The sequence below is a fragment of the Chrysochloris asiatica genome, unplaced genomic scaffold (assembly GCF_000296735.1).
Source record: "Chrysochloris asiatica unplaced genomic scaffold, ChrAsi1.0 scaffold00028, whole genome shotgun sequence".
In the NCBI taxonomy this organism is placed as follows: Eukaryota; Metazoa; Chordata; class Mammalia; order Afrosoricida; family Chrysochloridae; genus Chrysochloris; species Chrysochloris asiatica.
This window is the reverse complement of record NW_006408546.1, coordinates 10436124-10456873: the sequence shown is the minus strand read 5'-3', so window position 1 is coordinate 10456873 and position 20750 is coordinate 10436124. Positions and strand designations below refer to the sequence as shown.

At 44.7% G+C, this 20750-nt stretch overlaps 1 protein-coding gene across 1 annotated transcript in view; it reads right to left on the bottom strand.

The window, feature by feature from the left end:
* Positions 1-20750, bottom strand: part of EPHB1 (EPH receptor B1) — a 743041-nt gene that overhangs the window by 481725 nt on the left and 240566 nt on the right. The window contains exon 3 of the mRNA XM_006846598.1: positions 15203-15884. Coding sequence (XP_006846661.1) covers positions 15203-15884 — 682 coding nt within the window. The remainder of the gene's footprint in view (positions 1-15202; positions 15885-20750) is intronic.

The window sequence follows — 20750 nt, the reverse complement described above, 5'->3', positions numbered from 1 at the left end:
TTGAACTTACCATTCAGATAGCAGCTGAGAGTGTTAGCTATCTATGCCACCCAGAGGCTCAAATATATATCAATGTTATTAGTGGCCAGCTCATCTTTGTTGTTGTTAAGTGCCATCGAGTCAGTTCTGACTCATAGCGACCCTATATCGGGTTTACAAGAAGTGTCTGGTGAGTTTGAACTGCCAACCTTGCGGTTCAAACCAACTTTGTAGTCCAGTGCAATAACCCTCAGCGTCACACCAGGACTCACTCACTCACTCTCTCACTCTCTCTCTCTCTCTATATATATATATATATGTGTGTGTGTGTGTGTGTGTGTGTGTGTGTACACCAGCTCATCCTTAGCCAATGAAAAATGAACAATTTCCATGAAATCACCAAATGCACATCAAACTGATGGTTTTTCTTTGGATACCTTAGTGAAGGTCTGTATCTCAGTTCAAATGGAATACTGGAACCACAGATTCCAATCAGAAATCCCAAATATAAACCCAAGAGAATCCTGGCTCCTCTCCAGCTAGGAGAGGGGCTAGAGAACAGGCGTTCTCAATAGAGACTTTAGAGTCATATGTTGGATGACCTTGGACAAATTACTTAGCTTCTCTTCCCTCAGTATTTTCAACGGAAAAATGAGGACGATAATAGTATGTACCTCAAAGGTTTATTGTGAAGATTTAAGGAGTAATGTAGAAAAGCATCTGGCACATAGTAAGTGCTCAAATGATAACAAAGACAATGTTGTATTAGTACTTTAATGCAAGCTGGAAGCCCATCCAGAGAAGTTTGCCCTGATCAGATCCAAGTTATAACCATCATAACTATCTGACAAAGAAATGTGAGTCTGTTCTGAAGAGTGTGTAAGCTGTTTTCTTAGCTCAGGTAAACAGGCCTGTAAGCATTCTTTTCAAACATCAGTCATTTGCATATTATCTTCTTTAGTTTTTGTCATAGCTACACTCCAGATTTTTAATTTATTGTTTTGTTTTTTTTTCTTTAAATTTATTTATGTTTTAACCTAAATATGTTTTCTTTAAAAGGACACTTTTTTAGAAGGAAGGAAAGCAAGAAGGAGAAAGAGAGAAGCAGACCAGGGCAAGCCCCAGAGAGAAAGTGCTGGAAAATAAATGCTTAAAAAAAAAGGAAAGCCCAGAAAACAAAACAAAAACAAACCAGATGCTCATGGAGACAATGAGCTGACAGCCACTGGAAGAAGTAGGGCCTGGCCTACAGCAGAGCTAAGATAGAGGAAGGTGCTCCTGCCTGGGGGTCAAATCCTTGGACTGCCACAGGGACGAGATGGATCCCGGCTGTGGGGAAGGAATGGCTAGTCAGATGAGGAAGGGTGGTGGTCATTATTTTGTTATTGATAAAATGTCATTGAGTTGACTCTGATATTTGGAGACCCTGTATATGGTTTCCGAGGAATGACTGGTGGGTTTGAACACTGACTTTGTGGTTCACAGTCCAGTGCTTATCCTACAGTGCCACACCAGGGTTGGGGCTGAGGAATTGCAGAGGAGTTGGATACTGGTCACACAGGCAGGGATAGATAACAGGGAGTCACTAGGGGTTGTCTGAAGCCAACAAGAGACCTCAGAGTGAAAGCTAGAAGAGTTAATGGAAGGAATGTGTGGTGGTAGAGGGACTGGGCAGGTGGGTGAGGGCTGTGAGAAGCATGGGACAGACCAGAGCCACAATAGCGTGAGCGGTCAGGCCCAGAAGAGCAGGAGAGAAAGGATGAGAAAAGAACAAGGCGGGCAGCATTTCTAAAACTGGCCAACCAGAATGGCAAGACCCTTCAGCACTAAAAATCAGCACTCACCATGGTGTCACTTATAGACAGCTCATCTACCACCCTCTGGGAGATTCTGCAGTAAATATGAGGCACTGGACAAAACAGCCTCATGTTGGAGATGGGCAAGGAACACACAAAGGGTATGATACAGGGTGGAGGAGACGGAACAGAGCAATAAAGGGCAGGTCACGTCCTGGCATGAGTAAATGTCAAACTGTCTGCAAAAGTCACACTCACCTGATTAAATGATGTTTTATGTAGAAAAGCTGAGTCTCAAGCCCAGAACAGGACAATTTATGGAACTTTGCTATGTTCAACGTCCCTTAGAGCAAGACAAATGCAAATTAAGACGACAGTGGAATGCCATTTTTCACCTATCAGGTTGGCAAAGATAAAAATGATTGATATTTTATTATGTTGGCAAAGGTATGGGAAAGAGGAACTCTCATACATTGCTTGTGGAAGCAAAAAAAAAAAAAAAAAGGCCTGTTTTTAGAGGACAATTTGGGAATATCTATCAAAATTAAAAATTCATATACTCTGATTCAGCAATTTCACTTTTAATAATTTGCTACATCCCTAGTTCTAAGGAAAGTGCTTGGCACATAGAAAGTCCTCAATAAATATTCATCGGATAAATTAATTAATGAGTAAGTCTCAAAGATATACTTACACATGAGTGCAAAACAAATGCACAGGATATTTGTTCCAGCATTGTTCAGGAACAGAAAAATACAGGATACAACTCAAAGGTATGTCATTCTTGTTGTCAGTTGACACCTGACTCCTGGCAACCCCATGCATAATGGAACAAAATGTAGCCTGGTTCGCTATGATAGTCCTCAGGATAAGTTGGTGATAGGACCATTGTGAACCATAGAGTTTTCTCTAACTGATTTTCAAAAGTAGATCACCAAGCCTTTCTATGTAGCTCATCTTAGTCTAGAAACTCCTCTGACACCTGTTTGGCACAACACACAAGTCTCCACTAACAACTGACATTGGGGTTACATAAGATGCATTGGTCAGCAATCCAACCGGGGTCTCCCACAGGGAAGGGGAAAACTCTACCATTGAATCATCACTTCTCCTGTATAAAATGCTGTTATTGTTGTTGTTAAGTGCTGTCAAGTTGGTTCTGACTCATAGCAACGCTGTACAGGGTTTCTGAGGAGCAGCTGGTGGGTTTGAACTACCAATCTTGTGGTTTCCAGTCCAGTACTTCTCCTATAGCTCCACACCAGGAGTCAGTGATTAAATAAAGTGACCTCTGTCCATCATTCAATGAAATACTACACACTCACTGGCAGAATGAGGCAAATATATAAAGCAAAAATACTGCCACTTTCCACTGTTATATCAGAAGAAAACAATAAAACTGGGTGCACATACTGCGCAGTCTGCTCTGTGGAGGTGGGAAAGAGTATGTCTACGGTCTAGAAGTGTAAATGAATGGACGATGTTAGGAACTCTTAACAGAGATGGACCCTGGTAAGGGACCACAATGGGAGGGAAACTTACTTTTCAAGTGCATTATCTGTTGAAAACAAAACAAAAACTTTGTAGGGTACTTTGGGTGATAGTTTACAGAGCAAATTAGTTTTCCATTCAACAATTTATTCACATTTTGTTTCATGAGATTGGTGACAATTCCCCTCAATATAACAGCACTTTTCCCACTTCCTCCCTGGGTTCCCAGTTTCCATTTATTCATCCTTCTTTCCAGCCCCTCCCTGCTTTCTGAGGCTTGTTTTTGGGCAAATGCTGCCCTGTTGGCCATGCATGGTTGGCTGTTCTGAGGAGTTCCTTCCTCAAGGGCATTACTGTTCACTTTATAGACACGTCTATTGTTTGGCTGAAAGCTGATCCCCAGTTCAGAGTCCGGGCTAATCACTAGGATAAGCACTACACTGCTCACACGGTCAGTGGTTCACATCCACCAGCTACTTCTTAGAAACCCTATACAGGGTCACTATATGTAGCAGAACCTACTAGACAGCATACAACAGCAACAATAGGAATAGGTTCCTTTCTAGGCTTGAGGAAAAGATTTTTTTACTTGGAGAGTATTTGCAAAAAAAGTTCCACCTCAGGGACTGGAGCAGTGGACCACTGACTAATCTCAATTCAAGGAAGAAGGGTTCAGGGATGAACCAGGTGCCCCAGGAACTATGAGCATCACATCACTGAAGGTGTTTAAAACCAGGCTGGGGAACCCCTGAGGGAGAGTAGATTAGGAGTTGTCTGCTGGGCTGGACCTGAGGGACCTTGCCTAGCTAGAGGTGCGCTGCTCCATAGGTTCTTCAGGGAAACTGTCCTCTAGATGTCCCGATGTGTCCTATGCCTGCTGTGGAGGACCTGCTGGCCACACCTCACACTCTTCCCTGGACCACTGCAAATGTCTCCTTATGGCTTGTTCTGCCTCCTCTCTTACCCTCTCTAGTCTTATGTCTATTCAGCCTCTTAGGGGCATGTTATAAATATAAACCAGGTCATGTAACTTCCCTACTTTAAACTTCTCAAACCTTCTACACACTGGTCGTACTGTAAAGAGAGAGACCCAACTATGGCCCAAAAGAGTCCTCTGACCAAGCTCCTTACTCCTCTTCACACTTGTACCTCAATCCTCTCCCCTGCTTCCAGTCCTACAGCCATGGAACAACCATCAGGAAACTGCAATCTCTTGCTCACCCAGTGCCTGTGCTTGCTCAGCAGGAATGCCCCGCCCCTCAGTCTAGCTCATACCCACTCCTCCCTCAGAGCTCAGTGTCTTAGGAAAGTCTTTCCTGTCCACTCCCACTCCCCATCGGGGCTAGGGTCCCTCTAATAAGTCTTCCTAGGACCCAGGACCTTTTCTCTGGCTCACAACTCAATTGACCACTGCTGGGATACTACTTTAACAAGTGGTGGCCTCTCCTATTCGAAGGTATGCTTCTGGGAGTGTGGCCAAGAGAGTCTTTTTCACCCCATCATCACCAACTCCTAACACAGAGCCCCATACCAGTAGGTGCTCAATAAGAACCTAAAGACAGAATGAGTATGGATGGATGAACCTACATTACATCAAGACTAGGAGCTAACTAGAGTGAGGAATGGGGAGGCCAGAACTGCTAAGACAATGTCCAGAGCAAATTCCCAAAGGCCATGCCCTAGGATCAAGTAACTCAAGCCCCACTCAAAATGCACCCATGTGGACTATACTGAACAGAGACCTGGGACAAGCAGAGAACAATAGTTCGTTTCATCATTAGGACATTCTTAGCAACTGCATTCAGTGTAAAACCATGTTAATGGTGGACTTGACTTCCTCTGTCCCTGAGTCTGTCTTGAGAGCCCATGAATCCTAGATGACTTTAATCTTGAGGCTCATCACAGTGCCTTCTTCCCTTGGACAACCTCTTCAGGTACCTGCTAAGGCTGACTTAACTTTCTCTGGGCCTACCTGACCAGAGAGACAGGAAACAGGAGCCCAGCACACCTGCAGTCTCACAGATACATCCTATAGCAGGCAGGCAGGCCCACAGGAAGGCGGACACTCTCTGACATATTAGAGGGCTCCTGGAATGTAAAGTAGGCATAGCCAAACTCCTCTATGCTACACCACACTTCCCAGGGTTTGTCTACCCTGCTGCATTATCGAGCTCTTGAAACAAAAATAGGACTCAGTTTACGTATCCCCAAAATATACTGCCATCAAGACTATTCCTACTTAGAGATACCCCTGTAGGACATAGTATAGTTGTCCCATAGGGTTTCCAATTCTGTAATCTTTAGGGAAGCAGAATGTCACATCTTTCTCCCAAGGAGGAAGTGGTGGTTTCAACCTCCTGCCTTCAGAATGCTTAGATGTACTCATGAGGAATCGGTACATAGACCAAGAGGCAGTCATTTGAACAGAACAGGGGGACCCTGAATGGTTTAAAAGGAGGAAAGGTATGTATTAGGGTTGTATTATTTTGCCATATTTATTCAATCTGTATATTTAGCAAATAATCTGAGAAGCTGGATTACATAAAGAACATGTGGCATCAAGACTGAATGAAGACTCATTAACAACCTGCAATATGGAGACGATACAACCTTGCTTGCTCGAAGTGAAGAGGACTTGAAATGCTTACAGATGAAGATCAAAGACCACAGCCTTCAGTATAAATTGTACCTCAATGTAAAGAAAAATAATCCTCACAACTGGACCAATAAATAGCATCATGATAAATGGAGAAAAGATTGAAGTTGTCAAAAACTTCTTTCCATCAACACTCATGGAAGCAGCACCCAAGAAAATAAACGATGTACTCCAGGAGGCAAATCTACTGCAAAATACCTTTTCTAAGTGTTCAACAACAAAGAGATCAGTTTGAAGACTAAGGTGAGCCTGACTCAAGTAGTGGTACTTACAATAGACTTGTATGTTTGTGGAAGCTGGACAATGAATTAGGAAGATGGGGAAAGAATCGATGTATGTGAACTATGGTGTTGAATATTCAAAGTACCATGGACTGCTAGAAGAACACATCTGTGTTGGAAGAGGTAGAGCCAAAGTGCTCCTCAGAAGTGAGGTTGGCGACACTTGACCTCTCGTCCTTTGGACATGTTGTCAGGAAGGGCCAGATTCTGGAGGAAGACATCATGCTTAGAAAAATGGAAGGCTAGTGAAAAAGAAGACCCCAATGAGATGGACAGACACAGTAACAGCACATAGGCTCAAACGTAACAACTGTGAGGATGTTACAGGACCCGGCAATGTTTCCTTCTGTTGTGCATATAGGGTTCACTATGTGTTAGAACTGACTTGATGGCACCTAACAACAACAACCACCTTTCAGTTAGCACTGTACCAATAGGGCTGAGCTACTTTACCAGGGAACTAGTACTTGTGCTCTAGTTACCTGGTAAAGCGTGTGCAGTTAGGTAGCAAGGTTGCTGCTCTCTCAAGTTCTTTCTCAAAGCAGGTTTGCAAAATCAGTCAGGCTTCTGGTGACCTGAGAGCATCCGGAAAGCATTCCATCTGTATGAGCTACAGCCCCGGACTGACTCTTCTCGATCTTCTTTGACCCATTGTATGGAGGGAAGAACTGAGGCCTGGGACCATTAGGCTCTGTCAACACAACTTGTCCAAAAGCAGTGCAAACACACCAGGCGGTCACTTTCCAGCTGAACAAGAGATTGTCTATAAAATAAGCAATAACACATATAAAGAATGTGTTCCTAAGAACAATCAACTCTAGGAGACCAGATAGGCAACAATTTGCTCAAAAGCAAAGATATAAAGGCAAAAAGAAACCTTTAATCTAGATGAATGAAAACAGGGAAAGTAGGGTTAAAATGGAGAGAGTACTGATACACTGGGGGTAGCAATCAAAGGCACAGAATAATCTGGGTATGAACTGTTGCATGGGAAACTAAAACTAATTACTGTGTAAAATTTCACCTAAAACACAATAAAATGTATTGGGGGAAAAAAAAAAGGGCAGTGAAAACAGAACTTAGATTATCAACATAAAGGGGTGCAAGACCGAAGCGTCCAACCCCGCTCCAGGCAGCAGGGATTCCGTAGGAGTTTTCATTTCTGCGCTACATGCTAAACTGGTCACTCCACTTTTAGGCAAGGACTTTGTGCAGATGTCGCTGTGTGAATTCTGCACAAATGGGATATCAGTTCCTGAGAGAGATTGGGGCCAGAGAAGTGAAGGGAGGGAGCATGTCCCCAGCCTTGACTGGAGCTGGAATTCAATCCATGGAGGCCCCGCTATGCAGATTAGACCCCACCAGGTCTCCTTCCTACAGCTCCACCACTTTCCCCTACCCCATTCTGTAGACAAGTGAGAGACTTAGATTATGCCACCCAAACCTTATACCTTGCCTTTCCCAAGAGTGCTCAGGATCTCCTCCAGAGACACCCTGCACTACCAAGCACGACATCACATGGCAGCTCTCTGGGAAGACAGTACAAGATAGGGGTGATAGTTTACACAAAGTAACGTGCTGCCAACCACAGAGCATGGCACCAGGGAGCCACCAGACCCCTAGCAAAAACAAGGGACAACTGACAGAGATGAAAGGAAAGAGTATCTGGGAGTGAATGGCACAGAAGGTTAATATTCCTGAATACACATGTTGTGCATTTCAACAAATCCAATTTCAGTAGCAGAGACAGAGGATGCCCTCCCAGACCTGAATTCTAGTCCCAGCTCTGACATTAACTAGACATGACTCTCTCCTCTGGTGCATAGACACTCTCTAGGGCCACCATCTCTATGGATAAATGACACAGACAGAAAAGATAGTTTCACAGCAACCTCTGGTCACATCGCAGCCCCCTGCCCCTGCCTTCTTACCCCAGCTCTAGAGAGATCATGATAAAACAAATACAACAGCACCCCCACCCCCAGCTGGACTCATGGCCAAGTGACATTTCTACAGTTCACACTTCTTCAGTAAAATACATGGCACCTTTATCATCATCTTTGATATTAAATATTTATTAAATCATGGGTGGCCAAACTTGAATCAAAATGTGGACTTCCATCCAGAACACCTCTGAGGTAAGGAACATTGCCAAATCATTCTCAGTAATTCCAGCACGGACCAGGGAGAAACAGGATTTCTTTTTCTTTTTTTTTTTTGGTAACTATCAGTGGAATGTGGATGCTGCCTCCCTCTTCAGAGGTAGAAGGAGATTTGGAATCCAAGTCTGCCTCCTCCCCATCCTCTGCCACCTCCAGACCCAGCACCATGCATCCTGGCCTGGGCGGCCAATGTCAATGCTGCAGAGGGGCATCCTTCCAGCTCCGTTTGCTGTTGCTCATGCCTGTGTCACAGCCCATTACATCCAGCCAATTACATCTGATGCTTCTCTGGATGGCACTGGGCAGGGCCACCATGGGGAGCAGAGAAGCCCAGGAGGTTTCTAAATGAAGTAGCCTATTGGGAAATCCTATTATAAAGCTCAGCTTACAGAGCTGTGGTGCTAATGGCCCTGGCCTGCCTCAGCCCTGAGCAGAGCTGGTCTCCTTGGAGCTTGAGGGGAGGCTATCGGGGCTAGGGTCTCGCCTCTCACTCACCAGCCACTGCTGATGGACCAGAGACAGTACCTCAGTGTTCCTGCATATGACTGCCAACACATGCGCACACACACATGTGCGTGCATACACTATTCATACATATGATGTCATTAAATGCCGTCGAGTCGGTTCTGATCAACAGTGACCCTGCATAGGGTTTCCAAGGAGCAAGTGATAAGCTTGCACTGCTGATGTTGTAGTTCAAACTGACTTTATAGTCCAGCATATTCACCCACAGTGCACATACACAATACACACATGCAAGCATACACACATAGGCACACATACAATCCAAGACATATACACATATACACGAACACATACACGCAATACATGTATATATACACAAACATGCACACATACACAAACACACATATAAAGAACATCACACCACAATGCTCATGTACACATATACAAACACATAAACAGAATGCACACAATGTACACATACACACAGTCACACATACACACAAGCACAGGCACACAGGCACATACTCACACATATACAAAGACACATACCCATACACACAGATATATATGTTCCTCCGGATGAGGATGCAGGGAAGGCCCAGAGCTCAGACCAGCAATTCTAAGGGAGCTAGAACTAGGGCCTAGAAACTTCTTTTTTCAAGAGGAGCTAAATTAAACACATTTTTCTCAACCTTTAAATCCTGCAGATTTCCATCTCATCTCCCCTAGGCTTATAAAGTGGCTCATTTCAGCTGCTCAAACTGACAAAGACAGTGAAACTGTTGAAAGGTTCAAAATGTCCCTTGGGGTCCCAGGCATGAAGGAATTTACATGTAGGTGTAAAATTACCATGGAAAAAAGTCCCCATCCAGAGAAAGAGAGACAGACAGAGAGAGAGACAGAGAGAGAAGACAACAAGGAAGCAGAGGAGACTGCTTAGGGGTGGCAGGGAGGTGTCTGGTCTAAGATGAGCAGTGTGAGGGCCGCTAAGACAGTGATAGTAAGAGCTGCAGCCCCGAGTCACTGGGGGACAGGAAGCGACACACAGTGTGGAAACAGAGGCTCCATAACAGCTCCGTTCTCTAAGAGTTGTGTAGACTGCTGACACCCAGTGCTGGAATGGGCGTCACTGACCTGAGGACCTCTGGAAAAGCCACAGATGCTTCCAGTAGGAGAGCCCTGATGCTCAGTTCTGACTCTGACTGCAGCCTCTAGTATCTGCCGGAGAAGCAGGACAGAAGGGACATTCCTGATTTTGGAAGACACTGCTGAGTGAGCCAGCTGGAGCCTAGGAAGGTGGTTCTTGTCTATAACCACAAGCTGCCTTCACTTGCCTCTGACTGGATCCTCCTCAGGGTCCTGCATGGCATTCCCACAGACCCAGCCTCTCCACAAGGAACAGTCAGCTCACCTTCTGTTGCCTTCTCAGCCCATCCAGTCTCCAGCCCATTCCTGCAGGCCCATTCTTAGACTCCTCCTAACATTTCTATGAGACTGTCAAGTCCACCCTGTCTAAAAATCCCACAACATAAGGATGCCTTTAGTGACCTCCCTTGGGTGCCCCTTCTTCCATACTCCTGCTGTACAAACATCCCTTCAAGTGACTAACACTCAGGATTTGAAGTTGTTTTTTTTTTTTTAAATCCACATGCCTAGATCCCACCTCAGATGTATCTAATCACAATTTCAGAAGAATGAGGTTTACGGATGTCATTTTATAAAATCTTGTTTGGAGTTCTGATATCTAACTTGGGGTCAAGAATTACTGGTTCAAACAGTCACTCTCTCTTAGACTTGGGGAATCTTTTCTGCCTACCTGAGCCTCCAGCTTACATGGACCATGCTGCCTCAGAGTGGGCCACACCTTTCCAACATGTTTTAACTGGTTCACAGACCTGTTGAGAGAAATTAAATCACCCTATGTGCCATTTTAACTGGTTCTACTTTAAGGTCCTAGAACTGGGCCTGGACAGTTGCGGGAAGGTGACTGAGCATTCAAGATTCCTGCTGACCTGCTAGTCTCAAGAGTCTTTGGACTGGGGGCATCACATGCCACTTACATTCCAGAATCGTATTCCTTTAACAGCCAGAGTCAGATGGTACACTGGCACAACCATAAAGGTAGAAGTTTTGTAACAAAAATGGGGCAGTAGTTAATCCCACAGTCCAGGAAAAGAGGACCCAAGTACCATCAAGGGAGAAGAGCAGGAGTGGAATGTGGGACCCTATCCAGAGAAGCAGCTACAACAGAGATGGAGGCAGAGATGAGGACTCAGACAGAGGGGAGCAGCTGAAGACTCTATACTCATGGAAAGAGAAGGGCTGTATGTTGGCGGCCAGGAGGCAGGCTTGCAAAACGTGTACTTTGGTCGTTTAAATGACTATATACTGTAATCATTGCAATGTATCAATGAGTGTAAAACCAATGTTCTCCCATGTAAACTATCACTCAATTCACATTAAAAATTTTGGGTAAAAAAAAAAAAAGCAATGATACCTGGCAATGGATGGCTTACAAAACGTTCCAATATCTATGATCATATCTGATTTTCATACACTTTGAGAAGCAGACAGTCATTCCATTGGTTGTCAATGGAAAGGTCTCGCCTAAAGCACAGAGCAAGTTCAGAGCCAATGTAGGACTAAAGCGGGTTCCTGAATCTAGGTTAGGCCTCTTCCACCTAGGCACAGCCTCCATCCTCCATCCTTATCCTCAACCTCCTCCCTTCCCCCTTTCACTCATCTCCATCCCCACAAATGAAGCCTGGGGGTGTGTAGAATCATCCCTGGAGAGTTTGTGGTACTCCAGGAGACCTCTGCTGTGCTGAGCAAAGACCAGACTGAATACCCACAAGGATAGGGGCAGGGGAGCTTCTGGAAGCTCTTGGAACTGAGTTCTGGAGAAAAAATGCTAGAGCCTTAAAGACAGCTCAGAATCCAAGCAGGTCTAAGGTACATTGCTCCAGATAGAACTCAGCTTCTCAGGGACCATCTGCATACCTGGACCCCTCCAAGGGCATCCAAAAGGGATACTATTATCCCAAGGCATCTATCAGACAGACAAGGGTTTGTCCATGCCAGGTTTCCTCAAGCAGCTGTCTGTCCCCCCACCTACCCATCCACCCTCAGTCCAACTTTAGCTAATGCAAGATTTCAGGATACCTAGCACAGACAGATAGCTTGCCAAGTGCCAATTCTTGGTCTCCCTCGCACAGAGAGACACAGAGAATAACCCTAGATGTCACCCTTAGCAGGGCAGGAAGGTGGTGGGGAGTGGATAAAGACAGAGTTGTGATTTCTCATTAATCTACTAAATTAGGAGCATAAAACTTGAAGTTGGGGCAGATGGGACATTTCCCTAGTAATTGACAATTTCGTAGAGACAAATGTATGATGGGGTCAGAGTTGCTGGTTTGGTCAGGAAACCACTGTGATTCTGCCTGATGCATCCAACCCATTTGAGCAGACAGGATACTTAAGAAACAGGCCTAAGGCCACAGAATCTTCTAGAAAGGGGGTGACTGAACCTTTGTGCATCGTAATGCCCAACCTCTCTCCCACTCACCCATCCCCTTTCTTCTTACTGCTATCCCTCCTAAGAACAGATCAGCTGTAGGCTAGCCTCCTAATTGGTCTCCAGGTACCTCAGCACAAGCAAGCGACTGATCACCATGACTTTGATAGGAAAGAGCTTATCAGATGCAAAATGAAAGTCAAGATAAATGGTTCTCTATCTAACAGGAAAGTCTATTCTCCTAGAAACATCACAGCTACCTGGCAGCAGAAAGAACATTATTCTTCCCCACGCCCCATAGATTCAACGCACACAAATGTCCAGAGCCACATGCCCAGACAGGAAAGCTTCTCAGATGGGTATAGCAGTGAGTTACAGAACCATTCAGGCTTGGCACAGCTGGGCTTGCACTGGGATGGGAGAGAGGAGCTTGCACTTCCTCTTGAGTCCTACCAGGATCTCACTGTTTCTTACCTACCATCCCTTGGGATTATTCCCTGTGTCCTTGACCTCATGACAGCTGGCTGTAAATCACAACATGAGCTGTGAGCACCTTCCCATGAAGACACACCACAAGGACAGTTACAAGCCCTTCCTTCAAAGACCTTTTCTGTGCTTGAGGGTTCTCTCACCTCCCAGGATAGCCCTCTGTGAATCCTGAGCAAGGAAGTGTGGTCAGCCATCAGGGCCTGGTTAGCCGCAGAGACTGGACAAAGGATTCGGGAGGTACAGCTTACAGTTCTTGATAAGATGACAGTTCTCTGCCCTAAAGAGCACTGAGCTGACATAGGTGACTAAGTCACAGGACCTATGATGGTCCTCCTGCCTTGCTACCTTCAGCCCTCAGAAATACCATCAAAATGTGGCTGACAGTGCCTCTGAAGTGGTCACGTGCCAGTACCCTAGGCTCCCCACTTTTCCCACTTTCCAGTAGGTTTGCAACAAGCAGTTTGCAAAATCAAGCCATGTCTACGCTATCCCTTGGATATTGGAAATGTTTATCAAAACTGAGAAAAGGTTGGGGCTGAATAAGGAGAATGGAAAGAAACTATTTGAATTTACATATTTGTCCCCACAGGCCCTCCCAGAACAACCACAGGAGGTGACTGACAAGTGGCACAAACAGCAGAACAGCAGCCACCCCCCCCCACCGCCCCCCAAAAAACAGAAAAGTTCCAATTAGCCCAAAGAAATGAGAGCCTGTTCCCAGAGTCCCAATTAAATCAGAACCAATCAATGCTTGCTCCAGTTACTGCCGTTCTGCTCAGAAAATAATGAGAAAAATGAAAGGAGCTCAGCCAGCAAGTGTGGCGTGGCAGCCCTTTGAAGCCGGGAAGGTTCAACTGGAATGACTGTCATAAGTGTGCCTAGCCATTGCTGCACCTGTCCCTTTAAAAATGCAGCCTGGTGCTGTGGTTCTCACTGAGGCCCAGACAAATGCCAAAAGGGGCGCTCCCTGCCCCACCCCCATCCAGTGGGACAAAGAGAAGCACAGTGGGACCAGACCAGGCTGGTTTTAAAACTGTCTGCATTGATTCATCACTTGGTCTGGCATTCTCTCCACTGTCTCCACACCATCCATCATGGGTACCATAACCAAGAAATCCAATAAAGACACAAAGACACAGCTCTCTACACTCAGCAGGCCTCAAAAAGGCTGTGTGAGCGCCCCAGCCCAGGCAATTAGCTGGGTCCAAAGGATCGCAGAGCTGATGGGCATTAGTGATCCCGTGCTGGGCATTTTGCCTGCAGGTGTTTGGGAACAAGGGCCGAGGGGGAGTGAACATGCAAGGGCTGGTGTGGGGCTTGAGTCTGTGAATGCTAAAACAAGGAGGCCAGGCAGCATGAGGATCATAAAGAAGAATGAGTTTGTACATTCGCCAAGCTCCAAGTTGTTCCCAAAGGATAGGGAACAACCCTACAGATACACTATGGTCAACGTGGTTATTGCTGTGATTCAGGTGGGAAGCCTTGCTCCTAAAGGAAACAGAATCTTTGAAGACCAAAGGCAAATTGTAAGAAAGAAAAGCAGTCTTCTCTTCCCCAGCTCTGGCTTCTCCCTACATTAAGCTTCCCAGGCACTTAGGCAAAAGGTAAGCTGTGGGGTCTCCAGACCCTTTTACTCTATTTATTGCCAGGTGTTGGACATGGGCTCTCTAGGGTTGAGGAGAACTAATCTCAGCACCCGGTGTCCTGATATGCCCAAGCTGGAAAGTTTGCGCCATTCTACACTGTTCAGAAACAAAAGGTAATGCAACACATGGTACAGTCTCACCCCCATTCCAATAGTATCATCTCCTTCTAGGATGCACTGTAATGCCAGGCCCCATCCTTGCCCCAGGGCCTGGCATCCAGCCCCTAGAGAAAGACAGCCAAGCCAGAGGGCTTTGAGTTAATGAGCTATCTAGGTTCAGTACCAAGTTTAGTGCTGTGGGAGCTGGAATGAAATGAACAAAAATGTTTTCCAAATGCAGTCACTACTCAATTACCCTTGAGTAAATTGTCCATGACAACCCAAATTCCCATGTCCCAGACCTTACGGCTGGATGTAGGATGCAGGGTGTGGGTGTTTTTTGTCCCAGAACTAAATATAACTGAGTGGTTGTTAGGCTATCATCCACTCTTTGGACTCATACCCATCTTATCTTCCCACCACAAATGAGGGACAATCTGGCTTGACATAATTTGAAAGTCATCAGGCCTAGCACCATGGATGGAGGTTCTCCAGAGCTTTATAATTAAGACACTAGATTCTTCCTGTTCCTGTGTGACCCAGAGCTGGCGTGTGTGGGAACCTTACAGACTTAGTCCTACCCAAAGTGGGCAGGAAGCAGAGAGCTCAAAGGCCCCAGGCTTACCCTTGCAGGCGATGCTGTTCTCAGGCTCATAACCAGGCTTGCAGGTGCAGCGCCCAATGGGGACCATCCACTCCCCGTCCCCGTTGCAGTAGAGTTTGATGGGCACGTCCACTTCCTCTGCGTTGGGGATGCATGTACCCCGAGCTATCACTAGAGATGTGCTCTCTGCTCCTGTCATGGTCTCTGGGAACACTGCAAAATTTTGCACAATGCTGGGACACTTTTTGAAGAAGACACGGACAGAAAGGAGAGACATACATGCTCCATAATCCTGGAAAGCGAGGTAAAAACCATTCCGAGTAAGAGGCCCAAAGCTCCTGACTTCTGTGTTGACTTTCATCAATCGTCCCCCAAAGTCCACCTGCGAGAAGCTCTCATCTGCAGCAATGGTGTCTACTTTGAGGTAGGGGGCCTCAGACCAGAAGGCTGACTTCTTGGTAGCAATGACAGAGTCAGTCTCATAATAGTACAAGTTGAAGGTCTCTTTGCAGGATCCTGGAACATTGGGGAGGCTGCTGCAGTCTCTCACAGTGAAGCGCATCTCTGTGTAGATGCGATGGGCCCCACGCCTGTTGATGAAGGTGGTGAGCAGCCAGTTGTTTTGATTGGGTTCGAAGACGTTGCACACCTGGTAGGTGCGAATGGTGTTCAGGTTTTCATCGTAGCCACTGACTTCTTCCCACTGTTACAAGAAGGCCACACACATGCAAAAACACAAAATAGAGTGTGAGAAGACAAAAAGAGGCAGAAAAGAGGAGAATCCTCAGACTGGAAGGGGCCTTAAGAGCTCACCAGTCTAATCACTTGACTTGAGAAATTAACATATCTAACCGTACCTTAGAGCTCTGGTATGGCATTGTAGAAAAAACACTGGACTGCTAACTGCATGGTCAGAGGTTCAAATTCACCAGTTGCTCCTCAGAAACCCTATACAGGGTCACTATGAATCGGAACTGACTTGATGGCACTTAACAATAATAACAACCCTATCTCAGGAGCCCTGGTGGCACAATGGTTTAGCACTCCATTTCTAACCAGAAAGCCAGTAGTTTAAAGCCAGTAGCTGCTCTGTGGGAGAAAGAGGTGGCAGCCTACTTCCATAACGATTTACAGCCTTAGACATTCTACAGGGCAGTTTTATGCTATATAAGCCCTGGACTGTGAACCACAAGGTCTGCGGTTCAAGCTCACCAGCCACTCCTGGGGAGAAGAATGAGGCTTTCTGCCCCTGTAAAGACTTAAAGCCTTAGAAACCCTATGAGTTGGAACCAACAAGAACAACTACTTTGTCATATAGGGTCATTAAGAGTCAGAATCGACTCTACAGCAATGGATAACCCTAACTTGCCTTTAAATCTCTCTTTCTTTGCAATTCATTCCAAACTACAAAAGACTTCATTCTAGAAAGTCGTCTTTTTTGGAACCCAAAACTCTGTGACTATCCAGTTCCCCTCTTCATGGGGACATCATGTACCCATTAGATCCTTATGATGGTAAGAGCTTTATTCCTCTATTTCACAGCCTCTGCTCTCAAAAGTGAATTCGGTTTAGGAGTCCAGTTACAAAATACCCCCACTTTGGAAATCCCCATTTGTTCCTACTTTCGTTATGATGGTGAAACTCCTCCATCTATCTGCAAAGCACATGAATATAAAATGTTTCAGAGTTTCTCAGAATACATTCTCATACACTTGTGCTTCATAACAGCTTTCTCTGAAAGGTCCAGACTACCAAACTGGTAAAAGTAGAGCTTTCTAAGAGAGTTTTTAATGAAGCAAATTAAGTTTCACTGTGTACAAATTTTAAGCAAAAATGTGATGAAGGAGAATGTTGGAGGGTGTCTCTTCTGGAGTAACGAACAGTTTCTTAGTGAGGGAGATAATCAAGATTCATGGTGGAAAAGAGATTTCTCTATTTTAGCAGCTCTGGAGACTGAAGAAAAGAGGGGGAAATGATGCATTTATTGGATGATACCTCTTCAAGCACGCTATCTAATTCAACCATCCCAACAACTGAGATTTATGTACTATTATTTCTGGTGTGATGCTGTAGGGTAAAGCACTGGACTGCAAGGTTGGTTTGAATTGTAAGGTAAGTGGTTCAAATGTACCAGCTGCTCCTTGGGAAACTCTATACAGGCTGGCTTTAAGTCAGAACCAACTCGATGGCACTTACCAACAACAACAATTCATAATTTATGGATGATAAGATAACATGCAATTCACTCATGGTTACTTAGCAATAAGGAGAGATTAAAAGGAAATAGAAAGGTTTCAAAATGACAAAGAAATTCAACTAATAAGAACTTTCAGATTACTTTAGTAACCAGCAATAAGGGGGGCTCATCAAAGTACCACTTCCTTAACTTTCAAGAGGTCAAAGAGGGATTTCACAGTCAGTGTTTCTTCCTAATCCTGGGAGAGTTATGCATTTCAATAACTGGGAGTATTATTCCTAAGAGATTTCAATCCTGAAGTAAATAAGGGCCAGAAGAAATTAAACTTTCTAAAGGGTGAAGAGAAAATGAATTAAAATCGTTAAGCATTCAGTAGTGGTTATAGAGGTAACCAAATCATATCCATTTTTTTAAATATTGCATTAATTGCTTATTGTTCACAGTGTGGGGTTTAAATATATCCACTCTAATTTTTCATTAAAGAAGCTAAAAGCCAATTGTGTGTGCATAGAAAATGATACCATTGCTTCTTGTACAGGGAGGGCAGGCAGAGGCATAATGCATTGTGCCTGGGCATTCTAAAACCAGACACGATGCTGAGGTGGGGAATGGGCACATGCACAAGCAGACCTATAAGGGCACCTGAGGCCATTCTTGCTGCCTGGGACCCTGACAATGAGACACCTGAATTGCATCTGCCCCATACCCTTCTCTCTCAAATGCCTATTCATACTTTTCAAGGTGAACTGGATACGCTTCCTTATGAGTGCCCTGTGTTGCTATACAACTGTGTCCACCACTTTAAGAATATGGAAACACCAAAATTGATTGAGGAATGGCCCCCAAGAGATGGTAAGCCCATAGGGCTGTGCTGCGTCACTGTAGTTTCATATCCCAAGCCCCACATAGACTGCCAACATAGTACTTATTTGCATAGATGGCCTGTTAGACCTCTTTGCTCCCAGGTCCCACCACAGGGTGAACAGAAGCTCTCAACTCAGCAGCTCAGCTCATGTATAAAATACATACTGTCAAAACTTACCTGGGCCCTGGTCAGTTAGGCAAAGCTTTGCTTAATTTCTTACTAATTCTCTAGATGTAGAGGAACCGCTTTTTACTCCTTGGTGAAGACTGCATTACGTTATATTGAAATGTATTTGCTAAACTTATGTTCTGATTGCCTGATTTTTTGGAGAGAGAGAGCATGTATATTAGGGAGAAGTCACTAACAGTTGTTTTAGGTCAAAATCTCAGACCTCCCGCCCTATCCATGACTGTTTAGAATAACATTTTCACAGTTGATCCTATGTGACTCTAGAAGTATATGGGAAAGCGTTCATTTTTTGAGGGAAGGGCAAATTTTCTCTACTGGTCTGCAAGTGGTTAAGCTTAGTGGTTCTCAGCATCCACTCCTTCTGTCAGGCTATAGAAGGTCTCATCACAAATGTGTAGTCCGTTTGTTAACATACAAGTGAGGTATGTGGTCCCAGAAGGGAGGGGACCTATGCCAGCCAGAGTCTGTGATCCACAGGCTGGTCCAGCGCTGTGGTGCGGGGAGCAGGACAGAAGTCCATCTTGTGTGACTCTCCTTGGCAATGAGATTGTCACAAGTGAGTCTTTAAATATAATAAGGACCTACACTATTATCAGACTGAGAACATTCATCTTAGAAAATGACACTGATTGGTATTCTAAGACCCAACAGAGGTAATTGTTTCCTGCATTAACCTCTCTAGGCCTCAGTTTTCTCATCTGTAAAATGAGGAATCATACTGAGTGACCTCTAGTCATAAAAGTCTACAAGTCTAATTGATTCTAAGACAGCTCCTGAGGGAGCAATCAAAGCAAATTAAAAGGAATATAGATAGCTCTGTATTCAAAGGGAAAGAGTAGAAATTGAGAGGAAAATAATTCCCTGTTGTTTGGGAAAAGGCCATCATGAGTCTCACACTAATTTCTCTCCCTCTTTCATTCTTTTCCTGTCAGCAGGTGCTAGGTGGGTTGGGAAAATAAGAGATCAGAGTGGGCTGGGAAGAGATATAAATGCTTTCTGAAGCAAGCAGCAGTTAGGATTGGGGCCCTTAAAGGAAGAGAAGATTTTGATAAATCAAGATGTGGGTAGAAAGGCATTCCCCACAGGGTAGGACAAACACTGTATTTCTTTATGGTGCTTGGAATCAGTTTCACTGCTTTATACTTACACCTCGTTCATTCATCAATTAAAAAATAATAATTTACTGAATGCCAGCTTTATGCCAGGCATCCTATTAGCACTTGGGAAACAGTAATATGAAGCTTCTAATCTACTAAGAGAAACAGAAATTAGACAAATGGTTATTAAAATAAGTAAATAATTACAATTGTGCTAACTGCTGTGAGGGAAATTTACAAGATGCCAAGAGAGGGGTGCGCACCTGAGACACACAGAGAGGCATGTCAGGGAAGAAAATCCATCAAGTGGAGAGGTGACCATGGATAGAATTTGGCCTGGAGAACTGTGTGTCTTCTAGGGTAGGGAGGGGTAGAAAGAAGAATGTCATCTGAACCCAAGAACAGCAACTGTGCTGGCCCTGTGGTGGGAAGAAGTAGCCTGTCATGGTTAAGAAATGAAGCCATTGTAACTGAAGAGTCATAAATGATTGGAGATGGCAGGTATGAAGACAGAGGAGTAAGGGGTTGGGTTGACAACTTTTAATTTCATTCCAAGAGTAACTAAAAGTCATTGACAAATTTTAAGGAGGGATATTACAAGTGGTCATATTTAAGAGTTTAAAAGATCTCTTTGATCTTTTAAATGAGGGACCCATTTGCAGGAGCAACAGGACCTTTAAATAAGAGGTCCAAGTTTCCCTGGGTGCCACAAATGGCTTAATGCTTGACTACTAACCGAAAGGTTGGTGGTTAAAATCCACCCAAAGGCACATTCGAAGAAAGGCCTGGAGATTGATTTCTGAAAGTTCACAGCCTTGAAAACCCTATGGAGCACAGTTCTATTCTGATCCTATGAGGGCGTCATGAATCGGAATGAACTTGGTAGCAACTGGTTTGGTTAGTACATCAGGCAAGCAATAATGGGGTAAGACCAAACTCGTGGAGACTGGCAAGATATTGTGGGATAGAATCACTAGGCCTTCACTGAGCTGAGTGGAGGTGAGGGGCTGTGTTTTATCAAACCTAAGGAACCGTGTGTCCTCTGAACAGTTTTTCATGTATGAGTTGAGTCTGGATTCCCCCATCTGGGTTGTAAAGGCCCATGTCTCCCCAGAAGCACTGCTTTCCAAGTCCTCAGGAATCCTGGTTCCAACTCTCCCCTCACGCCTTCCTTAATAAAAGGAGACTATTACCAGACTTGGATATACTACTCCATGGATG